Source organism: Hyaena hyaena, unplaced genomic scaffold (genome assembly GCF_003009895.1).
Source record: "Hyaena hyaena isolate Hyena2069 unplaced genomic scaffold, ASM300989v1 scaffold_168, whole genome shotgun sequence".
Classification (NCBI taxonomy): domain Eukaryota; kingdom Metazoa; phylum Chordata; class Mammalia; order Carnivora; family Hyaenidae; genus Hyaena; species Hyaena hyaena.
Window position 1 is genome coordinate 2,859,292 of NW_024080800.1, and position 27,785 is coordinate 2,887,076.

At 40.2% G+C, this 27,785-nt stretch overlaps 1 protein-coding gene across 3 annotated transcripts; it reads left to right on the forward strand.

Annotated features, from left to right (window-relative positions):
• The first annotated feature begins 1,651 nt into the window (after positions 1-1,651).
• Positions 1,652-19,609, forward strand: DUSP11 (dual specificity phosphatase 11). Of its 3 annotated transcripts, none has more exons than XM_039240162.1 (9): positions 1,652-1,895; positions 3,307-3,382; positions 6,444-6,575; positions 10,649-10,772; positions 14,164-14,224; positions 17,415-17,461; positions 17,733-17,808; positions 18,040-18,219; positions 19,134-19,609. In XM_039240162.1, exons 1-9 carry the CDS (start codon positions 1,795-1,797, stop codon positions 19,327-19,329), a joined length of 993 nt encoding a protein of 330 aa, XP_039096093.1. In that variant the 5' UTR covers positions 1,652-1,794; the 3' UTR covers positions 19,330-19,609. The 3 variants fall into 3 exon arrangements, with proteins under 3 accessions (XP_039096093.1, XP_039096092.1, XP_039096094.1); XM_039240161.1 differs by having other exon boundaries at positions 1,653-1,895; positions 18,037-18,219; XM_039240163.1 differs by lacking the exon at positions 1,652-1,895 and adding an exon at positions 1,988-2,232 and having other exon boundaries at positions 18,037-18,219.
• The last annotated feature ends 8,176 nt before the right edge of the window (positions 19,610-27,785 follow it).

Here is a 27,785-nt window from a genome sequence, read left to right on the forward strand (position 1 = left end):
TCCCAAATATCCCTTGCTCCTATATCTGGCTCTTGGTTTCTGCTCAGGTAATGATCTCATAGTTGGTGAATTCAGCCCCTGCGTCGGGCTTCACACTAACAGTGCGGAGCCTGTTTGGGATTCTCTCTCTCTCTCTATCTCTGTGCCCCTCCACTGTTCACTCTCTCTGTCTTTCTCTCAAAATAAAGAAATAAATTTTAAAAATTTAAGAAAAGAAGTGCAAGACCAATATATCTTATAGTTTCTGATAGACTTATGTCACATTTTATATATTATCATGTCTAGAGATATATGTACCATTCATACTTTTTGGTCACTACATGGCTATTGAATATTGTTTTTTTAAATAAATTCCAAAAGAATATTTTATGATTTAGCACCAAATTTTAATATGCCTATTTGTAAGTTTGCAAATATGCTGTGCTAACTTATATCTTTTCTTTTTCCAAATAGCAATTTACTAATATTGACCTGTTTTAAATTATGTGTAAGTTTTCAGAACTGTAAATGCTTGTGGATTTAAACTTGGTTAGAATGACTGTCCCAGAAGTGTTAAAGATAGTGATCTTTTTATCCATTCATTTAATCATTTATTCAATAACTCTGACCTTTCTCACCCTCAGTTTACCCAGCACCACACTACTAAGTATATATAAGATACATTCAGAACTGAGAAACTAACAAATACAAATAACAAAAAAAAATCTATTATGTACAGTTTAACCTGGAATTTAGTACTCTGGTCTGCCTCCAGACCTACTGTAGGACATGCTGTCCTTTGCTGTTCAAATTATAGCAGAATTCAGAATTTTTCTAACAGGTACAGTTCCCTATGCCTGATACTGTGTGGAAATCTTAGACTTGAGCTTCCACTCTTGTCTTTCAGTTTGTTTTGCATTTTCTAAAACCCTAAATACCTCTAATGTGATACCTGGTGCATGATAAGAGCTCAATAAAAGTTCCACTCTGAGTGGGAGTGTAGGTTGATACAATATTTTTGGAGGGTAATGTAGCAGTATCTTTCCAAATTTTAAGCCAACATATCATTCATTCCAGCAATTCTACTTCTAGGGATTTAGGTATAGTTGTATATATATATATATATATATATATATGTATATATATATATACACATTCACAGTGTATTCACAGTGCAGCCTGTCTGTAACAGACATTCTGTAACAGAGGACCAAACAAACAAACAAAACCCAAAAAACCCTAAAAACAAATATCGGACCGGTTGTATAGATTATGGTTCTTATAATCAATGAACTACAATGCATACCAGGCATTAAAAACTAATGGAATGGATGTATGCATAAACTGGGAAAATCAGTAACCAAGATATATTGTATACTGCTTTTGTATAAAATGAAAACCATCCATATATGTACAAATAAATATTTATATATATACAAGTATTAATGTATGCAGTTGGAAAATACCTGGAAGAACGACACAGGGAACTGGGGCACTGGGACTTAACTTTCATTCCATGTCCTGTACTATGTCAATTCTGGTGTACCTACACGCTAATCGAACCTGCGCTACCGGCCCCCAGCTTAGGATGGCACTGTCGCTCCCTGAGTCCTGTTTATTAATCAAACTTCTCCGTCAGCCAGCGTGGTGACGTCTTGACGGCGCTCGGTGGCGCGTGCGCAGTAGCAAGGGCCTGGGAACTGCGTGGGTTGCTGCCTAGGCGCTTCCGCCCCGGGATCTTGTTCTGGCACCGAAGGCTCTGGACTGGCGGCTTTGATTCTCTTGCAGTTGGGTGGGAGGCATCTCGGGGTCTACATGAGCCAGTGGCATCATGCCCGCGGCGGCTGGGGCCAGGGACGTGCGTTCTCTGGACGTCGCTCCACCAAGAAGAGGGGCGGAAACCACGTCCCGGAAAGGTAATCTGCCCTGGCTCCTGGGCGTGGCCCTCCGGTTCGGCGCTCGGGGGCCTGGGCTCCATGTCTTGTGGTCTCTTACCTGTCTCTGCCCTCGCGGCGCGCTTGGCCTGGCCACCCAAGCTGGGAGGCATTGATCCTCACGCTGCTCCGCCCACAGCAGCTGGGTTCTGATTTCTCCCCATTCTGTTAAAAGCGAGGCTGTGCTCATTGCTTCTGTTCAAATGCACAAGGGTGGCTTTTAAAAATGGGACTGACTGGCAATGTTGGGGACACACTTTAATTACCAAATTGGAGTCTCCCTCGGTTCCTCGAGCTGTGTTATTTTGGCACAGCAACCGTGAGTAATGAGAACCAAGTTTGAGAGTAAAAACTCACAGCAATCCGAACTTTCCACCGAAAAAGTTGATTTATATTGTTTCCGGGCATCACAAAGGGCATACGGTTGCTTCCTCACACGTCTCATTTGAGATAGCTTCTGTGCCAATGATTAATTTTGAGATTTTGTTCATGTGTGCATTGAACCCTTTTATTCCTTGAAACCTTCCTTTCCTGCCATCTCCTACTTCAGGTCCCCTTCATTTTATCTCCTGAATATCTTTACTGTGTCAGCTTCTTAATACAGGCCTTGCTTGATCTATTGCAGTTAGGTCCTAACTAGTGTACATATATCTACTCGTCTCCTTCCAATCCATTATTCACACATTCTATTCTTTTTAATAGACTAGTTGGAATATTGCCCATAACCATCAGAAACATGGTTTTAAGACTAAAAGGAAACTACCATCATCGTTAAGAGCCTGCAGAGACTGGACTCCTCTCTTGCTTTTCCAGCTGCATTTTGTGCCACTTTTGTCCTCACTTTCCATACTTCAGCTATACTGAGTTAACCTTAGTGAACTAACTCATCCTACAGATGTCAGCTCAAATAATGACTTTTCACTGTGACTCCTGACATTATTAAGTGAAGTTCATAGTCCCTTTTCCATCAGGGTTTCTTTTAAAAATAGAACTTGAAGTTCCCTACTGACTGAATTTGATGGCATTCATTGTGTAGGTCTAAAGATTAACTGTGAAGTGAAAGAATTGAATTTAAACTTTTAGTCGACAGGTATACAGCAGTGACACCATAGTGTTAAGGACTGGGCTAGGTTTTATCAGGGATACGAAAGTACTGGCCACGTCTGGGTTTAGACGTTCCTTATTTGTTGAGACCTTTGCACTGTTTTGTTGCCTTGTCTAGAAAAGTATAGATTGTACCTAGGTGGGACTGAGTAAGTGGAACAGCAAAATTCAAAGCAGGGAGAAGAGGGGAACGTCTGTGTGGGCTATGGTGTCCATTTACAAGGAGCCGTCATTCTGTGCTGGGGGACAGGCTAACATAAAATCTGGCTAACAAAAAATGTATTAATAGGTGGAAAGACTATCTTCCAGTTGGACAACGGATGCCTGGGACTCGTTTCATTGCTTTCAAAGTTCCTTTGAAACAGGTAAGCAAAAGTTAATTCAGTATTCTTTCACAAATCAGAATTCATGATAGAGAATGCTGGCTCTCAACCTGGACACACTCCATTTTCCACCTTTTTTTTTTAAGTTTTTGTTCATAATTTAGTTTTGTTTTTTAGTAATCTACCCAGTGTGGGGCTTAAATGCATGACTCTGTGGTCAAGAGTCACATGCGCTTCCCAGTGAGCAGCCAGGAGCACCTCCATTTTCCCTTTTTAATAGCAAGTATTTTGTGTCTCCCTTTACTATCCTGAAATAAAATTTATAGTTAAATACTACTTTGCTACTTCATTTTAAAGAAAAAAGTCAATGTAATGCTCTAATTATAATATAAACACTGAATAATATAAAGTGACTTGTAATAAAGTAATATGTAATTTCAATATGTAAATGCTTGGGCATGACTATATTAGAAATAAAAAAGTATTTGGTTGCCTGCACCACGAACAAACACTGCAAATGCAGACGATCTAGGTGGGTTTTACTGCCTCACTGTCAGAAATTTTCATTGTAGCGAACAGCTCTTAGTAGGTTTCCAAATAAAACAAAGTACAGTTTTTACGTGGTTGATAACGTGATTAGTATCCTGGAAAATTCAATGTACTTTAAAACTGTGCAGACAACCTCTTGTATTTATTTGCTAAATGAAGTTAGGTTCTAAGGGCTCAGATAATTATGCGCAGCTTTTCACCTATATAAGTGTTGCATAGGACATTCAAAAGTCATTTCAGGTGTGGGACACACTTATAGGACTGTTCTGAATTTGGCAAGATTTCTAGCATCGATGATCCCCATTTACTAAATAGTAGTGAGACTGTTTCACTCCCATCATCATAACTAAAAATTAAAAAGCCCTGGATTAGCAAGGTCGGGATTTCAGTATGGAAACTCTAAAGTTTGAACTGAGGAAGGAATAAGTGAGGAAAGCACTTGACCAATATAAAAAAGGTAAGAAGAGACTCATGTCTCATGAAACTGCCCAGCACAGCATGGATTGGTATCTGGAAAAGCCACTTTGAATGTGTGGAGATTTTATTTAATTTGTGATTCATAGGTCTTTTTGTCTACAATGTTGGTTTCTCTGCATTCCTGGACTTAAAAACTAGTCTTTTCATAAAGATAAACTTAATGGATCTTATTCACATCCATCAACACCAAGCATAGTGTTTGGCATATAGTAAACATTAACAAACATTTGTTGAATGGACATCCCCAGCCCCCATTTGGAGTTACTGTGAATTATCTTCTATATTCCTCCTTTTCTCTGTGCGGTTGTCCTAACTCCTTAACTCCTTACCCAGTAGTCTCTAAAAGTGGATTCCTGAGCTTCCACAAGGGCCCCTGCTTAGCCCCTTGCCTGAAAGTACACCAACAAGATAGACAACAGGAAGACTCTTCAGTTTCCCATCCTCCACACAGCCACAAATCTTTCCTGTATGATGTCATGACAAAAAGCTGCCTCCTAGCTTTGTACGCTCAGGTGATCTGACTCAGCGTTGGGATTGTTCAGGCACCGTACAGGGGATTGCAGAGCTGCATAACCACCCCCAGCACAGTTCCTTTTTGTGCTGTAGAGTTAGGAAGTGAAATGTGACGTTGATTTCCTGTGTGTTTTATGGAAGTCACCCAAAGAAAAGCAGCCCCGATACTTGACAGTCACTTCTCATGCATACTGGAATATAAAATAGAATATGTTAAGTATCACATGAATCCCATGGCAAGAAGTAAATAGGAATTCAAAAGAGGGGGAATGATAACAGACAGGAAGGCTTCCTAAAGAGTTTGTGACTTGGTGGGCCGCCTGGGTGGCTCAGTCGGTTGAGCCTCCGACTTCGGCTCAGGTCATGATCTCGTGGTTCGTGGGTTCGGGTCCTGCTTCGGGCTCTGTGCTGGCAGCTGGCTCAGAGCCTGGAGCCTGCTTTGGATTCTGTGTCTCCCTCTCTCTCTGACCCTCCCCTGCTCACGCTCTCGCTCTCTCAGAAATAAATAAAACATTAAAAAATTAAAAAAAAAAATAAAGAGTTTGTGACTTGGTTACATAAAGTTAGTTGTTGTTTACATGACCGGAGATGATAATTGATTCATCAGTTCCACGTCTGCGAGAAGCTTACTGGAGAGGTTGTGTGCCTTGTTGTAATTAATTTACTCTTCAACACTTTGACAGTATTAAGTGGAAGACTTAATATCCTCAAACTGTCAAATCTTCCTAAGTTAACTTATTATAAATTTAACATCATCTCAAATAGATTGATTCTAAAACTCACAGAGAGAAGTAAACCTAAATAGCGAGGAAAATTCTGAAAAAGAATAATACTGGCAGAAGGGGATCATGGAACCCTGCCAGATACTAAGCCATATTAAAAGTGTTGATAGCGCACAAGTGATTTTTAGGGCAGGGAAACTATTCTGTGTGATACTATAAGGATAAATACGTGTCATTTTACTTTGGTAAGTAAATTCCAAACCATTCCTACTGGTATGGAATGTTGATGGTGGGGAAAGCTATGTGGGGTAAAGGAGAGAGGGTATAAGAAGGAACTCTACTTTCTGCTCAGTTTTGCTCTGAACCTAAAACTGCTCTAAAAAATAATCTATTAATTTTTTAAAAAGTGTGTTGTTGACATTTGAATAACCAAACAGATCAATGAACAGAGTAGGTAAATAAGCTAAATACGTAAAAGAATATTTAGCAATAGAAGCCACCTTTTATATATAGAAGTATTCAGGAAGTATTCAGAAGTACCTAGTTATAGGTGCACCAGGTGGAGCCGAAGATACAGTAGTGGACAAAACTGATGCAGTCTCTGCCTTCTGGGAGTTGCAGTCTGGTTAGGAGATCAACATGAGACAGATAAACACAGAAAGAGAAATAAGCTTATTTTCTTCCCCCTCATCTCTGGAAGAAAGGACTGTAATATAGCTTATAAATTCCAGCAGAGTGGAAACTTTTCTTTGAATCTCATTGTGTGTAAGCATCACAGGGCTTGAATAAATGGAAAAGGATTTTAAGCACATGTTTGCTTTTTCTTTCATTCTCTCTAACAGAGTTTTGAAAAGCACCTTGCTCCAGAAGAACGATTTTCCCCTTCGGATCTTTTTAACAAACTCCAAAAACAGAATGAAGAACTTGGACTGATTATTGACTTAACGTACACTCATCGCTATTATAAACCAGAGGTAAATGGAACCTTTAACTGAAAAGGACCTACTTTCTGATACTATAATAATTCATAGTAATTCAGTAGTTATCATCTTAACACTAAGGTGAATCTTGGCTTTCTTTCATGGATAATAGTTCAAAAAAAGGAAGTTAGTGGTTTTCTTAAGTGCATATTCTAAATGGTGTCTCAAAAATGAGATTAAAGACGTGAATTGAACTGTTGGACAGTAATTTTTATATGTGCTTAAGAAATTCTGTAAGCTTCCATGTTCCATATTTTGTGTTTTTTAAATTTTTTAAATTTTTTTCCTTAAATAGTTTATTGTCAAGTTGGTTTACATATAACACCCAGTGCTCATCCCATCAAGTGCCCCCCTCCATGCCTGTCACCCCCTTCTCCCCTCCCCCACCCCCCTCAGCGCTCAAGTTTGTTCTCAGCATTCAAGAGTCTAGCATGGTTTGCCTCCCCCATGTTCCATATTTTGAAAATGAAATAAATTTTTAGTAAGAGTAGTAGCAGTCTAAAAGGAAAGAAGTAAATATCCACTATGTCTTTAGCACTTATTTTAAGTAATTGACTGAGCATGTAAGCATCATGGTAAAAGACCAACGTTAACTCTAGCTTTTCTTTCCTAATATCTCTGATAAAAGAATTCCATATGATCTGTTGGCCCATGTGGCAGATCAGTGGGAGGGAATTATCCTTCTGACCCATTTCATGGTCTTGGACAACAGTAACACTTAACATTTATTAATACTTTAAGGGGGCCTGGGTGGCTCAGTCGGTTAAGCGTCTGACTCTTGGTTTTTAGCTCATTTCATGATCTCACGTTTCATGAGTTTGAGCCCTGCATCAGGCTCTTGGCTCGCAGTGCGGAGCCTGCTTGGGATTCTCTGTCTCTGTTTCCCTCTGCCTCACCCCTGCTTACACTCTCTTTCTTTCAAAATAAATAAACATTCAAAAAACAGATTTGTAAAGTAGTTCGCCATTTAAAAAGTACTTTTACATACCTTGTCATAGTTAATCCTCACAACAGTCCTTTGCTGATGAAGTAGTAGTAGTACTGATATCTCCTCCTCAGTGCTTGCTCTGCACTAAGCTCAGGACAGACCATTACAATTGCTTATTTTACAGATGATGAATCTGAGGCTCAAGAAAGGAAGAAGTGACACTTAAATTCAGTTATTCCTCTTTTTGTGTGTGTGTGTGGTCAGTTGTACATAATTTTATCATTTTAACCATTCATAAGTGTCCAATTCTGCAGCATTAAATACATTCACAACATTGTGTAACCATCATCACTGCCTGTAACCAAAACTTTTTCATCATCTGAAACAAAAATGGCACCTGTTAAACAGTAATGCCATTTCCTCTTCCTGCAGAGGTAGCCTGTATGCTAGTCTCTGTCTCTGTGAAGTGGACTACTCTAGGTACCTCATGTAAGTGGCATCAGACATTTTTGTCCTTCTGTGACTCACTTCACTAAACATAATGTTTTCAAGTTTCATACATGTAACCAAACGTCATTCCTCGTCATTGCTGAGTAATACTCCATTGTGTGTATATTCTGTATTTTGTTTATCTTTTCATCTGTTGATGCACACTTGAGTTGTTTCCACCTTTTGGCTATTGTGAATAATACTGCTGTGAACAGTGGTGTACCAGTCGTTGTTCTCACCCCTGCTTTTACCTCCTTTGCATGTATAGGTAGGAGTGCAGTTATTGGATCATATGGTAGTTCTATGTTTAGAAACCTTTGGGAAACCACCAAACTGTTTTACAGTGTCGTTTTTTGTGTGTTTGTTTTAATGTTTTATTGTTTATTTTTGAGAGAGAGAGACAGAGACAAGATGGGCAGGGGAGGGACAGAGAGAGAGGGAGACACAGAATCTGAAGCAGGTTCCAGGCTCTGAGCTGTCAGCACAGAGCCCGATGTGGCGCTTGAATTCATGAATCGTGAGATCATGACCTGAACTGAAGTCAAACGCTTAACTGACTGAGCTCCCCAGGTGCCCCACCAATGTCATTTTTAAAACAATTACTACAAATTTTAAACATACACAGAAGTAGACATAACACTGTGGGTGTTCACTGTACACCCATGAACTCATCCAGCTTTAATCTTTATTAATTGATGCTGTCGTTTTTCATCTGTACACCTTCTGGTTTCACCCCATTCCATATAATTTTGAAGCGGATCCCATATAGCATACAATTTCACCTGTACATTTTATATATATATATATATATATATATATTTAAAATATAGTACTTTTATTCCTTACTATCATTATTTAACATTAAATATCTAGTCAGTGCTCAAATCTTCAATTGTCTTCTAAATGTCATAAAAATGTTTTATGGGGCGCCTGGGTGGCTCAGTCGGTTAAGCGTACAACTTTAGCTCAGGTCATGATCTCATGGTTCGTGAGTTCGAGTCCTGCATCAGGCTCTGTTCTCAGAGCCTGGAGCCTGCTTCAGATTCTGTGTCTCCCTCTCTCTCTGCCCTTGCCCTGCTCACACTCTGTCTCTCTATTTCTCAAAAATAAATAAACATGAAAAAAGAAAAACAAATTTGAATTAAATCCAAATAAAGTTCACCTTTGCCTGTCATTATAAGGTCTCTGAAGTCTTATTTAATCTGTAGGTTCTCCTTCCACATCTCTCTCTCTCTCTTTTTTCTCCCCCCTTGAATTTTATTTATTTTAATTTTTTATCTTTTAATGTTTTATTTATTTCTGAGAGAGAGACATCTGGGCAGGGGGGGGTCAGAGAGAGAGGGAGACACAGAATCAGAAGCAGCCTCCAGGCTCTGAGCTAGCTGTCAGCACAGAGCCCAACGTGGGGCTCGAACCCACGATCCGTGAGATCATGACCTGAGCTGAAGTCAGATGCTTAACTGACTGAGCCACCCAGGTGCCCCTAGTTTTTGAAGAAACCAGACAGTTTGTTCTATCTAGATTTGATGATTTCCTCCCTATGTGTTAACATATTCTTCAGTCTTTTATTTCCTGTAAATTGGTAGTTGGACCTAGAGGCTTGACTAGATTAAGACTTTTTTTTTTTTTTTTTTTGGCAAGACAGTTTCCTGGGTTATGATGTGTCATTCTGGAGAGATGTGTAAGTGATTCTCTCTCTCTCTGGTATTACAGTCACTGATGATTAATACCCACATCCATTAATTCATTTGGGGCTTCAAAACATAGTGAATTTTATTCCTTGTTCACTTACTAGCTGGACAGGTTTCTGTCAAGAGAAGCTTCCCCTCATCATCTGTTTGGTTGCCTAGTTGTAGAGGGATGTGATTCTTTCCTTTTATTTAACAAGTGTCAAAATGAGTTGATCCACTAATAATCCTCCAGTGGTGACCATTGAGTTTTATGTGTTTGCTTTTTGTATCATTATGTACTTCATTGCAGTTATTCTCATTGAGGCACAAATTGAGGCCCTATCTTGCCCAGTTGGGGCTTCTGAGTATGACTCCCGAGTATGACATCAGTTGTTTGTAGGCTTTTTCTGTGATCAGAGCTGGAAATGTGTGTGTTTGTTTTTAATATAAAATAAATCAGATTATATTGGCACTTTCCATCTAAATTCAGAACCACAGGATTTTCACTTAACCTCTTCTGTCTTTTATTGGTATCTAATTTTCTCCCACCTCTAGAATACCAGCTCTCAACAGTGCCTGAAATTTGCTCATTCTCACAGTTCAAATCCAACTTTTCCTCTTTTCTACTTTTCTACTTAAATCACAGCTGCTTTATGGCCCTTAAGATATAAAATATTAAGTAGAATTATTTATATAAGTTTTAATTTTTATTCATTCATTTAAATGGATTTGGCTTTCAGTTTTATATGCTTATTGACTACCCATTCTATAGGTTTTGGTTTTTTGCCATTCTGTAATTTTAATAAAAATCAGATGATACTTCCTGGTTGAAGCATCTTGGGAAAAAATGTCTTTTTTATCAGAATTACTGACAAACTGTTTATTGTAATCTCTTGGTTTATATTCTGGGTTCTCTCACTAATTTTTAATTCTTTCCTTACAAATGAAATAATACACATTTTCATGGTTTTGCCTTATAGGACTTACCAGAAACCATTCCTTATTTAAAAATTTATACAACTGGGCATCAGGTGCCTGATGATGACACTATTTTTAAATTCAAATGTGCTGTTAATGAGTTTTTGAAAGAAAATAAAGATAATGGTGAGTTTTTCTTTTTCTCTTAAACATTGGTATACATTTTGAATGGGGTTTGAATTTTTAGTTTTAACATTAGGCCTGTTGTGTTTGGTAATGTTAAGATAGAAATGTCAGATGGTGCTAAGAGAGTGAGTTTCTCCTTGTATGGTCACAAATAAACAATTCAGTTTGAAAAGTGGTTTTAATGAGAAATGTGAACTAGTTTACACATCTCTTTTTAAAACATTTGACTGGGAAATATATAATAAACATATTCTTTGATTCATTGGTTCAGAGGTGAGAGTTGGGGGAGGAAAGATTAAACATATCAGGGTACGGTGTAAAGGGTATGGGGAGTGTGGCTTGGGTGACCCTCCACTGAAAACAAGGGGAAAAAAATCTCAAGAGTCTTAGAGTCTATAAAAGAGATAACAACAGGAAAAGGTTTGGAATGAGACAGACCCCTAGAAGCAGAGCAAACCAAAGTGCATCAGTGCAGTGGCATCCTCATCATGCACATTTAAGATGTTTCTGCTGTTTTTCCACTTTGGATACACCTGGGGAAGGACACCACCATCTCTTATTCAGACAGGAAGAACTTTGAAAGGCTGGTGTTTCTTGTTTCTGCTTTAAGATCTACCTTACTCTGCTGAAAATAGATCTAATTAAGCTATTAGTTTCTGAATCTTAAGGATCCACTTAACTGTTTCTGGCTATCAGAAAGAATGTGCTGTTTGCCATATTTTAAGACTGAAGAATCTTTTGGGGCACCTGGGTGGCTCAGTTGGGTAAACGTCCAACTTCGGCTCAGGTCATGATCTCACGGTTCGTGGGTTCGAGCCCCACGTCGGGCTCTGTGCTGACAGCTAGCTCAGAGCCTGGAGCTTGCTTCAGATTCTGTATCTCCCTCTCTCTCTGACCCTCCCCTGCTCACACTGTCTCTCTCTCAGAAGTAAATAAAAAACATTTAAAAAAAAAAAAAAAGACTGAAAAATCTTTTGTCTTTGGAGAGCTGCTGACCTGCAGGAAAAAGTGTTCATTTTGTTCTCTTTCTAAATTTAGCTTGCGGAGTGTATGCTTTATTACATAAATATGACAGATAGTAAATATTCCATATGTGTATACACAAACAGGGAGGAAGGGAGAAAGAATAGAGATGGAGGTGAGAAGATCAGGGATGGGAGGTGAGAGAAAGAGACAGGAAATATTAGATAATTTTTCACACAATAACGTGATCACCTAATGCAGGCACTGGCACTTAAATATCTTAAGCCTTGTTCGCAGATCTTTCCTGTACTTTAAACTTGAGAAGCTTGGCCTTGCCTCTGACAACCACGTCGTCAACGGAGGAAGTAAATAATCTGATTTGTATTAACTTGTATCAGAAACATGACTGTAAGAAGTTAGGGTGCAGCGGCCAGCCTACTTGCTGCTTCCAGGCTCCTCTATGTGGAGCTGTATACAGTATTCCGTCTGTTCTGTGAGGGCTGTAAGAGCTGTATGAGTACATGTGAACACGTTTGTAAATCTCGTTTGTAATTAAGTGCAACAGGAATATGGAGGAGAGGTTGAGGAAGGCCTGACTGAGGAGACAGCATTTGAAGAACACTTGGCCAGAATGAGGAAAGGACAGCCCAGGTTTGGGGAACAAGCACAAAAGGCACAGGGCTTGAACTTGTGCCGGGGAGCGGCAGCCTCTGGTGTGACTAGAGGGTTGTGTGAAAGGGTGTAGAATTCATATGTTCATTTTCAACAGATACGTATAGGACACCTTCAAAGTTGAAGGCACTGTTCTGGGAAGCAGGAACAGAAGAAAGTTCTTTCTCTTTTATACTTTGCATTGTAGTCGGGGAGAGGGATAAATAAGTAACTGAAATGTCAGATGGTGGTAAGTGCTATAGAGAATAACAAGTAGGATACAGAAGTGAGGGAATGTGTTGGGTGATCAGGGGAGGCCTCTCTATTAAGATGTCATTTGAGTAGAGCCTTAAAAGGAGTGAGGAGCCATTGGATATTTAGGGAGACGGGGCTGGGAAACAGAGCATTCCAAAGCAGAGGGAATAGTAGGTGCAAAGTCCCTGAGGCACGACTGTGCTTGGCATGTTTGAGGAATAGGAAGGAGGCCAGTGTAGCTGGAGTGTGGAAAGTGTGTGAGGGCAGAGCAGTAGAAAATGGAATGTGAGAGGTGGGCAGGGGCAGGAGGGGTGGATCACATAGGTCCCTGTAATTCCTAGTTCAAATCCTGTGGACTTAACAGTTCAGTTGGAGAGACGGGTTGATGATACTGTTTATGAAGAGTTCTAAATGCTGTGCTAAAGGAAGATTTTTAAGCAAGGGAGCAACCCTGTGAGTTTGTGTTTTAAGTTAACATCTTCCATATGGAGAAATAGATTGAAATAGATGAAATTTAGGGGTAGGGACGTGGTCATCCAAGCAGGGGAGGCCACATGCTTTCCTACCAGACACCACCTAGTCACAGACATAAGTTTTCCCAAGATCAACAACACATGATCGTTTTTTATTTAACTTCTTATAAAATTTTTTTAAATGATGGACTAAGAAATACTGTGACACAGTTGGAAAAATCGTAGACTTGATCCTAGTCTTTGTTCTGTTTGCCTGCTGTGCAGCTTGGCCTTAAGTCTCCAGTTCTAGCTTTTTCTTTTTTTTTTTAATATTTATTTACTTTTGAGAGAGAGCGAGCACAAGCAGGGGAGGGGCAGAGAGAGGGAGACACAGAATCAGAAGCTATCAGCACAGAGCCTGATGCAGGGCTTGAACTCGAACTGCGAGATCATCGCCTGAGCCAAAGTCAGTCACTTAACCAACTGAACCACCTAGGCGCCCCAGTTCTCGCTATTTCATTGTAAAATACCAACAGTGCTGCTCACCCAAGCGCTTCACAGGCACATAGACTGTGGTGTGTGGGGAGCAGCAAATGACAGAGGAATGGAAGCACTGTGGGATCTCAGGAGTCCCACCAAAACTGTCCTTTTTAACACTCAGCATCGAAAGTAAAGCATTGCATTTGTTTCACTCAAAAACAAATTTCATTTTTCTTGTGGCCTGTTTTCTTTTTCACTCTCGTTTTCTACATTTAGTCAGTTACTGTTGGTCTTCTAGATTAAGACAGCTGGGTTCATCTCAGTGCCATTCTACCTGACCAGGCTGTCACCAGTTTACATGACTGCATGTAATAGGGGTGATGCAAAATTTCCCAGAGACTGAATTTTCACTTTATGTTAGATAATTCTTTATAGTGTATTCCTAAAATAACTCACTCCTCGTCAGTTACTCCTTTTTAGGGTAGTGGTAGTGTTGTGGTAACTAATAAATGGTACTCAAAAGAAAATTGTAGTACTTGTTTTTAGTCTGTCTACGTCACCTATTTAACTCTGTATTCCTTGTTTTGTAGACAAACTTATTGGTGTTCATTGTACCCATGGTTTAAACAGGACAGGCTATCTCATCTGCAGGTGAGTTGCCAACCCCAAGAGATAGACTGTTTAAGTTGCTTCATGTACAGTAGTATTGCAAGCCAGTTGCAAAAAAATGCAGTCAGCTTTGAAATGTATGAAGGAGGAAGAAGTCTTGCTCCTCACCCAAAGGTTACCACCAGTAATGAGTACGTATTTTTTCAGCCTTTAAAAATGCAGACAGATACAAGTATGTACATGTAATTTAATAGTGTTATATTTAGACATCCTGTTTTATAATTTAACACATGGTGGACATCTTCCTGTGAAATTATTTGGAAACTTCATTCTTTTTTAAATTTTTAAAAAAATGTTTATTTTTGAGAGAGAGCGAGCACAAGTGAGGGATGGGCAGAGAGAGAGGGAGACGCAGAATCCAAAGCAGCTCCAGGCTCTGAGCTGTCAGCACAGAGCCCAATGCGGGGCTCGAACCCACAAAACTGTGAGATCGTGACCTGAGCCAGAGTCAGACACTTAACCACTGAGCCACCCAGGCACCTCTCATTTTTTTAAAGGCCTGTATTGCTGTTTACTGATAAACATAAAAGTCAGAAGTTCTTAATATTTTAAAACATGGAATTATTGAACATTGCCATATGAACAAATTTGAATATACATGCTATTTTCTCAGAGATAATTTCAGTCAGAATGGAATTTCTGAATCAGAAGTTGATGCTTTTGTGGTTTTTGAAGACTTTGCTACACTGGACTGTCTTATATTTGTTCATTCAGAAAACACTTTTTGAGCATCTGTTATGTATAACTGCTATGCTGGGCGCTAGCACAAAGACTTGAGAGCCTTGACTTGGCCTTTGGGAACTCTAACAGTCTAGAGAGAGAAGACATTCAAGCATCACACAAATGCATGTGTAATTATAACTCTGACAAATGCCAAGAAGAAGAGGGACATGGTACATGGAGAGCATATCAATAGGGAGGATTTGACCTTAGTTACAAAAGTTTCTGTGGGTATGTTTGAGCTGCTTACTGAAGGATGATGAGTTATTAACCTGTTAGGGACCCTGGGGAGAGAATTCTGGGGATAAGGAGCAGCAAGGACCGATAATAGGAAATCATATGCTGTGTTGGAGAACAAACCAGGGAGGCTGAGCCATGGGAAGTATGGCGTTAAAAAGGAGCTGAAAAGTTTAAAAAACAAAAACAAGGTGGGGGGAGGGAAGCGCCTGGCTAACTAAGTCAGTAGAGCAGGTGACTCTTGATCTCAAGGTCATGAGTTTGAGCAGGAGGGGCACCTGGCTGGCTTATTCAGAGGAGCATGGAGTGATCTTGGAGTCTGTGAGCTTGAGCCCCATGTTGGGTGTAGAGAGATTACTTTTACTTTTTTTTTTTTTTTTTTTTTAATTTTACACAGAGCGAGCAAGCAGGGGGCGGGGGCAGAGAGACAGAGAATCTTAAGCAGTTTCCACACTCTGGGGCGCCCAGCATGAGACTCAGTCTCATAACCCTGAGATTATGGCCTGAGAAGAAATTTAGATGCTTAACCAACTGAGCCACCCAGGTGCCCTGAGTTTACTTTTTTAAAAAAAGTTTAAAATAGAGCTGCAGGGGCATCTGGCTTGTTCAGTCAGAAGGGCATACGACTCGATCTTGGGTTTGTGAGTTCAAGCCCCATGTTAGGCACAGGGATTATTTTAACAATTTAAAATGGAATGTGGGGAGGAGCTAGATCACGCAGGTCTATTTTAAGGTTTTAGACTTTACCTTAAGAGTAATCGAAAACCACTGAACTTTTTTTGTTAAGGGTTTGGAGAACATAATCAAATTTGTATTTTCAAGTGATTATTTTGCTACTGAGCGGAGATGATATGTAGTTGGAAAGAGCGGAAGCAAGAAGACAGGTTAGGTTTTTGTCAAAATCAGGGCATGATAGTAGCTTGGACCAGGTGTGGGGGTCATTTTGGTAGAAAGATGTGGACATCTTCTAGAGATATTCAGGTGATGTCATTTTAGGACTTTGTAGGTTGTAGATGAGGGTGAGGAAGAAATGGCTGACAGTGGTGGTGACTCCTAAGCTTTTGGCCCATATAGTTGGACTGTTTAGCTGTGATGTTAATATTTTTCCCAATTTTTTTTTGCTCTTTGTTGGTTCCTAATAAATACTCTGTCATATTAAGTAAGACTCCTATTTCTGGCATGCAAAACACTTTGATCAAAAATGACTGTTGTATTTTATAAGATGCCTTTAAAAATTTTTTTAACGTTTTTTATTTATTAAAAAAATTTTTTTAAAATGTTTTTTTATTTATTTCTAGGAGAGAGAGAGACAGCGTGAACAGGGGAGGGTCAGAGAGAGAGGGAGTCACAGACTGAAACAGGCTCCAGGCTCCGAGCTGGCAGTCAGCACAGAGCCCGACGCAGGGCTCAAACCCACGAACCGCGAGATCATGACCTAAGCGAAAGTCGGACGCTTAACCGACTAAGCCACCCAGGCGCCCCTATTTATTAAAAATTTTTAATGTTTTATTTATTTCTGAGAGAGAGAGAGAGACAATGTGAGCAGGGGAGGGTTAGAGAGAGAGAGAGGGAGACAGAATCCGAAACAGTCTCCAGCCTCTGAGCTAGCTGTCAGCACAGAGCCTGACGCAGGGCTTGAACCCGTGAACTGTGAGATCATGACCTGAGCCGAAGTCGGACGTTTAAGCGACTGAGCCAGCCAGGTGCCCTGATGTTTGTTTATTTTTGGGGGGGGGGGGAAGAGACAGAGCATAAGCAGGGGAGGGGCAGAGAGATACGAAGAGAGAGAATATAAAGCAGGCTCCAGGTCTGAGCTGTCATCACAGAGCCTGACCTGAGGCTTGAACTCCCAGACAGTGAGATCATGACCTGAGCCAAAGTTGGACGCTTAACCAACTGAGCCACCCAGGCACCCTACCAGATGCCTTTTTAATGTCTGCCAATTTGGTCCTGTATTTTCTTCATTCATTGGTTAACTAAATTGTTGTATTAATTACATTAATATATTTTCTAAAGTTGGGTCATCATTGCATCCTTGGAATAAAGTCTTTTTGTGGTCATAGTATATCATTCTTTAGTAGTTATTGGATTAGATGTGCTGATGTTTTCTTAGGATTTTTATATCTGTATTTGTATGTGAAAATGGACCTCTTTTGAAAAAACTTGATTTTTTTCTTCTTATATATAAATGACTCAAATTATGTTGTTTTGTTAGATATTTGATTGATGTAGAAGGCATGAGGCCAGATGATGCAATTGAATGTAAGTATGAGGGTCGTCACTATTTTTCCTTTTTTATAAAAGTTGAAGGTGGAAATGTGGATGCATTTCTCAAATTTTGGAAAAAAGAATTGTAATTCATTTGCTCTAACATAATATAATCTTTTGCCAAAAATTTATAAAGGGACGTATCTGGAAGTAGTGAGGTATAACAGCCTGAATAATTCATCAGTGAATTTCAGCTTTGATCTACTTTCTCTGGGAAAGATTTGCTTTTTGTACAGTTATTTCTAACAGTTCATCTACTCCTCAGTATTCAATAGGTGCCGTGGACATTGCTTGGAAAGACAAAACTATATTGAAGACCTTCAGAAGGGCCCCATCAGAAAGTATGTTGCATTTTATATGTGAGGTTCGTGGTTAGGGAGATCTGTTTGTAGATTATTTCAGCTGTACATACCCACTCTTCCTGAGGCTTCCTTACTTGCTTGGGAAATCTAAACAAGGAGAGAAGTAGGGGAGGATGGCATTGTTATTTTCATGGACCAAAATGTAGTTACTAAATTGGCCACTGAATTTGGAAACCAGTAATATTGTGTGGAAATGTTCTCTTTGAGGAGTTGGGATTCCAGTGTATCCAGATCGAGTGGTTTTGAAGCTGCACCACGTATGATGGAACCAATCCACACTATTAAATCTGTTAACCAAGGACAGAGGTATAACCTACATCGTCAGACCCAAGGTTATCCAGTACCTTGGCATTTCCACAGCCAGACCCAAGATTTGCAGCAGTCAGTAAGGTATCTCTGCTGTTCTCTTTCCGGAATTGAAATAGAAATTTATATCATAATGCAGCGCAAACACGTAGTAATGGTTAGGAATTGACATTTTCCAGATGATCACTGTCAACCAGGAGGTATCATTTGCTCCATGTTTTGCATGGGGCTTTGCATTTTGCAAGCTCTAAATGTTTTGCATTTAGAAAATCAAGTATAGGATGGGGAATATGTGACTTTTCAGAGGCAGTTGAAAAATGACTTAGAAAATTTCATTGATTCTAGTTTAAGCTGACAGTTTGATGTGATTACCAAAAAGGATCTTGTATTCTTAGGCTGCATTAATAGTGGTAAAGTTTACAGAATAAGGAAGGTTGTTGTTTAAGAGTAAATGCCGATTACAGAGAAATTAGTAGAATTCTTGTATGATATATTAAATTTACTGATCTTGCTTTTGAAACAATTAAATTTCAATCTTAATTTTCCAAATTTGTTATGTGTCCCATAATTAGAATTTCTACACTTGATAACTAATTTGCATATGTATTTATTTATAAAATGAAAGCAGCTTTTTGTTTTTAAAAATACCTTATTCTGTCTCATGTCAACTCTGCCAAAACTTGGGGACAAAATATTTGATTAGAAAAGTGTGGGCATTTATCTCTGTAGGGAGAGGTGGAATGGCTCCTGGAAACCTACCATGTGGCAAGGTGTTGTGGTAGGTAATTTAACTATGTTGTCTTAATTTACCTTGAAAACAACTCATGAAGATTGAAGGTATTGCTTCCATTTTATAAAAAACTAAGAAGATTAAACAACTTATCTGCTAAGGTTATACAGGTAGAAAACAGTAGAACCGGAGTATCTATGTATTATTTTATAAAGCTTATTATATATCTGATTAAAACTAATAGTAATTATTTTGTTGTTTGTTTAAGAAAATTTTCACAGAATCAGAACGTTTACCAGAGAGGCCTTATCCCTCCTCCTGGTCCCCCTGGAGAGGACTATTCACAAATGAGGTACTCTTGGAGTGTAATGCCAAATGCCAGTCAAACAGTCCAGAATAAAACGTGGTATCCTGGCACTTACTACGGACTAGCCTATCCAGCCTATTGTGGATGGACCCAATGACACCAGTGTATCCTGGAAATCTCTCTGTGGACAGAGCAAGACTGAAGACTGCTGGAGTGACCTTTTAGAAGATCAGGTCAAATGAGGTTTATAATCTGTATCATTCCTCCCTTATGTGTTCAGACTTCAGGAAAAATTACATTGATACTTAACCTCTTTGATGAGAAGTTTGCTGTATTTGCAACAGTAAAGAAATAATCTGTCATTCAGTCTTCAATTTTTTAAAAGATGATGATATTTTAGAACTGATAACGTAATAAAGAATTTCCCTTGCAACTTATTCTTTAAAAATTCTGTTCTCTTGGGGCGCCTGGGTGGGTCAGTTAAGCGTCTAACTCTTGATTTCAGCTCGGGTCATGAGTTCACGGTTTGTGAGATTGAGTTGCTCATCAGGCTCTGTGCCTGTGTGGAGTGAAGTGCGGAGCCTGCTTGGGATTCCACCAACCCCCCACCCCCTGCCTCTCATGCTCTCGCTCTTAAAATAAATAAATAAGTAAAACTTAAAATTCTGTCTTCTTTATCAGTGATTTCCTTCTGACTAATCTTGTGGTAGGAGTGAGTGTATGAGCAGAAATTTTTAGTTTTGTCATACTCTATTATTGACCCAATCATTAGGAGTATCTTTCCGCCCCCTCCCCCCCGCCAAGTGTTCAAGATTTCTATTAGAATGTACCTAAAAGACCAACCATCTCTTTAGAACCTAATCACTACTCGAAATTAGTAATTGTATGTTTGTGATTGGACATTTCTTTCTTTGGAAGTCTGTTGTAGGATTTGACCAATTTCTGTCACTGAATTGTCAGATATGCCATCTATCTAACAAACACAGGAATGGATAAACTTTTAGGCACTGACTAATAGTTGGGCGAGAACAACTGATTGATAAATCAGAATCCTGGGTAATTTGCCTGGCAGGGTAATTGTTATCTACTGGGTAGAACTATTTGGAAAACTGGAAAACTTTTATAGACAAAGTTCTTTAATGAACAAAAGAGGATACAACATTTAAAGCCTGGGATGTCTGGAAAACTTGTGGACAAGCATGGCTCCTTGTGTTATTACTTCTCTGTTGAACATAAACTTACTGGGATCTCTTTCCACTTGCCTCACAACAGAGTAATGCCTTGATCTTGATTTCTAAGTTATCTTTTCTGCTGGTAAACCTCTGGAACATACAGATGGATCGCTTGGGAGGTGTTAAATATTTTTAGTTGTAAAGGAAGCCAGAGACCTTAGTTTCCTCAAGACAGTGTCTCATCAACATGACATCCAAGCCTCTGTAGATATTTGGTGAATACTTGTACATCCTGGCTTCATTTTTTTAAAGTCTCAGACTTTGAATATCTGTATCCTAGAATGTCTTGTGCTGCACGTGATAGGCATTTTCTTTTTGTGCTTTTCCATACCAATGTGTGGAACCTTGACTCTCAGGAAGTGCTCTAGTTCAACCAGTGCCCTGGTCTGTGTCTAATTAGCTCAGTCAGGCTGCTCCCCTTCATCTGAGTGATGGCTCGTGACGGTTTCCTGTGCCTGCCACACGTAACAGATCCAGAAGTTCTTCTTGCTAAAAGGCTGCTCTTGCGGAACTGTTCCCCAGGATACGTCATGAAGACTCACTTGGACTGAAATTGGAGCAAGATAACTTGGTGAGGCATGAAAAACACACAGGGGCAGGTATGGGAATCCAGCTGTTTTCCTGGGCAAGCAGTTTCTAAGGAGGACATTGTCAGCACGATTACCATCATTGTAAGTACTGCTACCTTCAAAATATGTGACCCTATCGTGCCCTCTGTCCCCTGCCCTTTCAGTTGTCAACATGGTTTGTTAAAAAACAAAAACAAAAATGAGTCTCCCTTTGCTATCTCATGTCTCGTTCTGGACCACATGAGAGTTCTGGCTTCTACTCGCACCGCACTGTTGTAAGACCTCTGACAAAAGGGACCAACGGTTCCCTTTTTTTTTTTTTTCCAGAGGTCTTCAGGGGCCTTTTAAGCTTTTAAAATTTTCATATTACTTTTAAGAATGTGTGAATTGTTTAAAATTCAAATAGTTCTTGGGTGCCTGTATGGCTCAGTCAGTTAAGGATCCAACTCTTGACTTTGGCTCAGGTCATGATCTCACAGTTTGTGAGTTCGAGCCCTGCATCAGTCTCTATGCTGACAGTGCAGAGCCCGCTTGGGATTCTTTCCCTCCCTCGCTGTTCCTCCCCATCTTGTATTTTCTCTCTCTTAAAATTAATTAAAAAATTTTTAAATAAAATTGAAATAGTTATACTGAACTATTGGAAAAGAATAGTTCTCTGCCTGCTCTATCCCTGCCTATCACTCCCCAGAGACAAACTGAGTATTTTTGCATTACCTTCTAGTAATTGCCTCCATGTTTAAATACTATGCTTATATAGCCACTTCTTGATTTTTCCATTTGTGATACTACCTGTTGACCTCCTGCTGTGGAAGATGAGGATTTAGGTCATGCACATCATCTACCCACATGCATACTTCTGTCCCCTCATCCCTTCCATACATTTCCCAACTTCTGGTCCAGTCAGTATTCCAGGTTCATGTTGTTTACTAGGCAGCTGTCGTTCAGCCCTGAGCCACAGCAGACCGGGATTCTGTTCCTTCTACAGCTTTTGTCCTCATTCTCCCTCGTTTGTTTACTTCTTTTCCCTGCACCTATTACTGGTTCCTCCCCCAAATCCCAACACCACTGTAACGTTTCTCCTCGTGTGGACAGGATAGACGCAGATCTTTTTTTGTTTGAAATCTTTCCTGGAGCCCTCTTGGCCTTTTCCAGGTTGGACGCTATATCTGTGTGATCTGGCTGCCTTAACAAAGTACCAGACTGGGAGGCTTCAACAACGGGAATTTAATTCCTCACAGTTCTAAGGGCTCGACATCCGAGCTCAAGGTGCCCCAGGGTTGGTCTCTTCTCTGTTTACAGATGGCCATCTTCTCCCTTTGTCCTGACATGGTCCTCTCTCTATGACTGTGTCCAGATTCCCTCTTTTTATAAGTACACCAGTGGTGTTGCATTAGTGGCCACGCTTATGACCTTATTTAAACAGATTACCTCTTTATTTTTTTTTAATATTTATTTTGGGGAAAGCACAAGTTGGGGAGGGACAGAGGGAGGGAGACAGAGGATCATAAATGGGCTCTGTGCTGACAGGCTGACAGCAGCAAGCCCAATGTGGGGCTCGAACCTGCAAACTGTGAGATCATGACCTGAGCTGAAGTCAGATGCTCAACCAACTGAGCCACCCAGGGGCCCTGATGCAGTCTCTCTTTAAAGATCCTATCTCCAAGGATGTGTGGGTGGCTCAGTCAATTAAGCATCTGGCTCTTCATTTTAGCCAGATCACGATCTCTTGGTTCATGACATCGAGCCCCATGTCAGGCTCTGCACTGACAGTGTGGAGCCTGCTTGGGATTCTCTCTCCCTCTCTGCCCCTCCCTCTGCTGTCTCTCAGAATAATAAACATTTAAAAAAATAATAAAGACCCCCTCCTCCAAATCACATTCTGGGGTCCTGGAGGTTATGGTGACTTTAATATTTGAATTTGTTGGGAATGGGAGGATGGCACAACTCAGCCTGTGAGGGGAACCTTGATGGTTCTCTATATCTGGGGCAGAGCTGTTGTCCTGGGATTTCTTTTCACTGTTGCACTGGTCATTTCTTATACCCATCTTCGGTTTCCTGGGTTCCACAGCTGAGACTTTCATGGTGTACTTTCCTGTTTGGTGGCGTATATCCCTCCAATCGCTTCCCAGGGAGGGTTAATAGGATATAAATTTTTCAAGACTTTTGCATGTCTGAAATGGGTTTATTTTATTCTTCCACTCCATTGATAATTTGCTGGGCTACAGACTTTTGTAGGTAGGCACTTTTTTTTTTTTTTTAATGTTTTATTTATTTCTAGCAGAGAGAGAGAGAGAGACAGCATGAGCAGGGGAGGGCCAGAGAGAGAGAGAATCACAGACTCTGAAACAGGCTCCAGGCTCCGAGCTGGCAGTCAGCACAGAGCCCGACGCGGGGCTCGAACCCACGAACCGCAAGATCATGACCCAAGCGAAAGTCGGACGCTTAACCGACTAAGCCACCTGGGCGCCCCAGGTAGGCACTTTTAAATGCATTTATTCGTTTCCACATTTTGTTGTTGTTGTTCTTGAAACCCTGTGTTCTGATTCCCAAGCTTTTATTGTGACTTGTGATTCTTCCCTGGGAAAGCTTTAGGATCTCCTTTATCCCAAATGTCCTGAAATTTCATATGTTTTAAAATGTGGGTGTTTTAAAATTTAAAACACTCTATACTTAGTGAGCCCTTTTAGCCTGGCAAGTTGTGTATATTAGTCCTGGTAAATTTTCTTTCAGTTTTATCCTTTCTATTTCAGGAACTTGTATCAGTTGAATATTGGATTTTTTTAATGTACATCCAAGTTAATTATTTTTCCTCTTATTTTCCATTTTTAATTTTTCTGCCTTTTTTAAAACCAGAATTTCTTCAGCTTTATTTTCTACCTTCCATATATTATATTCTGAATGTTTTTTTTTCAAGAACTTTTTTTTTTAATGAATGTATTCTCTCCAAAGTTATCAATTATTTTTAGGTTCCTTATGTTCCCTGCATTTCCTGTTTTCTTTGTCTGTTTGTTGATGCCTGCTTCACCTATTAGAAGTGAAATATTTGGTGACCTTTGCCCATCTTTTTGTACTTAAGATTGAGGCACCCTGGGGTGCCTGGTTGGCTCAGCTGGTTGAGCATCTGACTCCTGATTTCAGCTCAGGTCTTGATCTCAGCGCTGTGAGTTCAGGCCCCATGTTGGGTGCATCCTACTTAAAAAAAAAAAAAGATTGAAGACCTCAGAACTGATGGAAGCTCTGGTTGTCTCATGGTGGAGTTGTAATAATTTGCTTTTTGTTTACTTTCTCCTTGCTGCACACATTTAGATTTTATTTTTCTTCATTTTGACGAAAATTTTATTGCTCTCTTTTCATCTGCCATTTGGTATCTCTCCCATTCTCTTGTGAGTTTTTAATCTGTAAAAATTCCTTTACTGTTATTTTGGGTAGGAAGTATAGATAAAGATAGGAGTTCAGTCCAGCCAGTATAATGAGCCTCTACTGCCAATAAAATTGGGTTTCGGATTTATCCTCAGTGTGGCAAGCTTGATTTTAGGAACCTGTCCGAACCACCTTTCTAATGTAGTTCTAACAACTGCTCCAGAATTATGTCCTGAAAACAAGCTCATTTGTGTTACTCGCCTCTTGGAAATTTTGGATGGTCGTGGCCTTCAGAGTCCACTTCCAACTCTTGTCAAGGCCTTCTGTGATCTGACTCCCAGATGACTTCAAAACTTCTACTGGGGCGGTTGGGTGACTCAGTTGGCTAAGCGTCTGACTTCAGCTCAGGTCGTGATCTCACAGTTTGTGAGTTCGAGCCCTGTATCAGGCTCTGTACTGACAACTCAAAGCCTGGAGCCTGCTTCAGACTCTGTGTCTTCCTCTCTCTCTCCCTCTCTCTCTCTCTCTCTCTCCCCCCTCCCCCCCACCCCCACTCGTGGTTTGTCTCTCTCAAAAATAGACATTAAAAAAAAACAAACCTCTGCTATATTCTATTCCATTCTTCAGTGTGCAGGCAATTTCCTAAGCCACTCTGTTGAACATTTACGGGTACCGTGTCTTTCTCTTCCAGGTTGTTCCTTTGCCTGTAATGGCTTTGCAGCCTCTATGAGCAAATCATTCCCATTCTTGCCCATCTCAGTAAAGTCTTCTCCCCCAACTCTACCCACTATTGAATCATTCCTTTTTCTACAAGGTATCTTGTATCACTATTTAGCATTCATTTCATTTCTATCTCCTGTTACATGAAACACGGGTTCCAAGCAGTTTCAGATTCCCTCAATCCCCTCTTCCTTCATGAAGGTGCCTTATGGGGGCACTTGCATGGCTCAGTTGGCTAAGTGTTTGACTCTTGATTTCAGCTCAGGTCATGATCTTATGGTTCATGAGTTCAAGCCCCATGTCGGGTCTATGCTGTTGTTGCAGAGACTGCTTGGGATTCTCTCTGTCTGCCCCTCTCCCACTTGCGTGCTTTCTCTCTCTCAAAATAGATAAATAAATAAAAAATAAATAAATAAAGGTGCCATCTTCTACCTGGCCCACACTCTCCTTTTTGGCCTTGCCAGCAAACCTTATTGCATCCCTAAGCTGACAAGAGTCCAGGTTAAACTCTGGGCCCACACGGCCCTTACAGCCTCCACACTCTAGCCCTCCCTCCTAGGTCATTTATCCACTTTAGAGTTGGAGAAGATGCTACACTGCAGGACACAGGGTCTGGCTTTCTGAGCTGCCTCTGAAGGGATGATCGGAAGGGTGGAAGAGTCAGCTCCCACTGTGGGGAGCCTTAATTAATGGAACGCAGAGGACAGGAGGGAGCCTGGGAAACAAATTTCCCCCTCCTTTCTCCCTTCTGTGGACTACTGTCAGGAAAAGTATTCCTTTCAAGTCTTCCAGAGAGAGTCTAGCCCACGAAACGAACACATATGCCAAACAACCCGTGCCTTCCTGGCTCGCTGTGAAGCCTGCCTATGAGGCAATACATTACCTCACATTGCTTTGCATCTTTCCTTGCTTCACTTCCCTTTTTCCCTAACCCTAACCAATCTGTTCACACATATCCCACATGAAACATCAGCACTTTAATCCTTGCATCAGGCTCTGCTTTCCGGATACTCAAGCATTTGTTACTAAATTTGGCAGTCATGTTTTTTTTTTAAAACATTTATTCATTTTTGAGAGAGAGAGACAGACAGTGAGTTGGGGAGAAGCAGAGAGAGGGAAGCTCCAGGCTCTGAGCTGTCAGAGTCTGATGGAGGGCTCAAACCCATGAGTTGTGAGATCATGACCTAGCAGAAGTCAGACACTTGACCAACTGAGCCACCAAGGCACCCCGACTGTCCCAGGGTGCCATGTTCAACCACGCATATGAGAATGGGAAGTATTAGAGCTCTTCCACTGATGCGACATTGAGATCCTACAAATATTTTTACCTTTAGGAATATAGAAATGTTGGGGCACCTGGGTGGCTCAGTCGGGTAAGCTTCCGACTTCGGCTCAGGTCATGATCTCACAGTTAGTGGGTTCGAACCACACACTGGGCTCCGTGCTCACAGCCCAGAACTTGGAGCTTGCTTCCAATGCTGTGTCTCATTTGCTCTCTGCCCCTCCCCACTTGTGCTCTGCCTCTGTCTCTCAAAAATATACACATGCAAAAAACAATTTTTAGAAAAAGGAATATAGAAATGTCAATTACATTCAAGTTAACAATTTACCAAGAAGGATAGTCTGTCGACTTATAGGTAGGCATTCATTTTGGAGGTAATTTTCACATGCCTTGGGAATAGGTTTGAAGTCTTGGTGTCTTCCACAACCCATTTATTCAGATAACTTCCAAGGTTAGAATCACTTTATCAGATGGTACCAGTTATGCATATTTTTACAAGTTTATATATTGCAGAGGAGAAGAAGGTTCATAATCTTGTAAAAGTTCTCATTTACCAATATCAAATCAGATATTTTGAACTAATTTCATGATGCATAGTAATCTTCCCCTGCAATTATAGTAAAGGGATCATCTTTATCTCTGAGATGACTTAAACAACAGTAAAATTCATCCTTTTTTCATGTACAGGTCTATGAATTTTGGTAAATGTACTCAGCTTTATACCTACTACCACAGTTGAGAACCTTGCCATCCCCAAAACTTCCCTCATGTCATTTTGTAACTAACTGCTTCCACCAAACCCAGACCTTGGCAACCACTGATTTGTTTTCAGTCTCTATATTTTTTGCCTTTTTTCCCCTAGAATGTCATGTAAGTGAAATCATACAGTATATCGCCTTTTGGATGTGATTTCTTTCAAATAGCAAAATGCCTTTGAGATCCGTCCATATCACTGAGAGGGATCAATAGTTGATTCCCTTTTTGTTGGTTGCTGAGTTAGTATTCTATTGTATGGATATACCACAATTATTTTTATCCATCTACCAGTTGACAGACTTCCAGTTTTTTACTTTTGAACAAATTTGCTATATACATTTGTATACAGGTTTTTGTGTGAACATCTGTGTTTATTTCCCTTGGAGTGAGATTGCTGCTAAGAGGTCAACATATGTTTAATTTTATAAGAAACTGCCAAGTTTTTTCAAAATGGCCATACTATTTTACATCCCCATCAGCAGGGTATAGAGTTCCAGATGCTCACATCTTTACTAGCACTTAGTATTTAAAGTGTACAGTTTGATACTTTTGACATATGAAACCCTTGCCACAATTAATATAGAACATATCTATTACCCTAAAGTTTCCTTGTGCTGCTTTGTAATTCCCTTTTTCCATCAAGGGCCCTGTACCCAAGCAACCACTGATCTGCTTTCTGTCACTATAGTTTTAT

What these genes read in the sequence shown, in the direction of transcription:
- DUSP11 (XM_039240161.1), top strand. Translation starts at nt 1,795, where the DNA reads ATGAGCCAGTGGCATCATGCCCGCGGCGGCTGGGGCCAGGGACGTGCG. An exon ending in GGAAACCACGTCCCGGAAAG is followed by an intron (nt 1,896 to 3,306) that starts GTAATCTGCCCT and finishes ATGTATTAATAG; the next exon opens with GTGGAAAGACTATCTTCCAG. An exon ending in ATCGCTATTATAAACCAGAG is followed by an intron (nt 6,576 to 10,648) that starts GTAAATGGAACC and finishes TTTGCCTTATAG; the next exon opens with GACTTACCAGAAACCATTCC.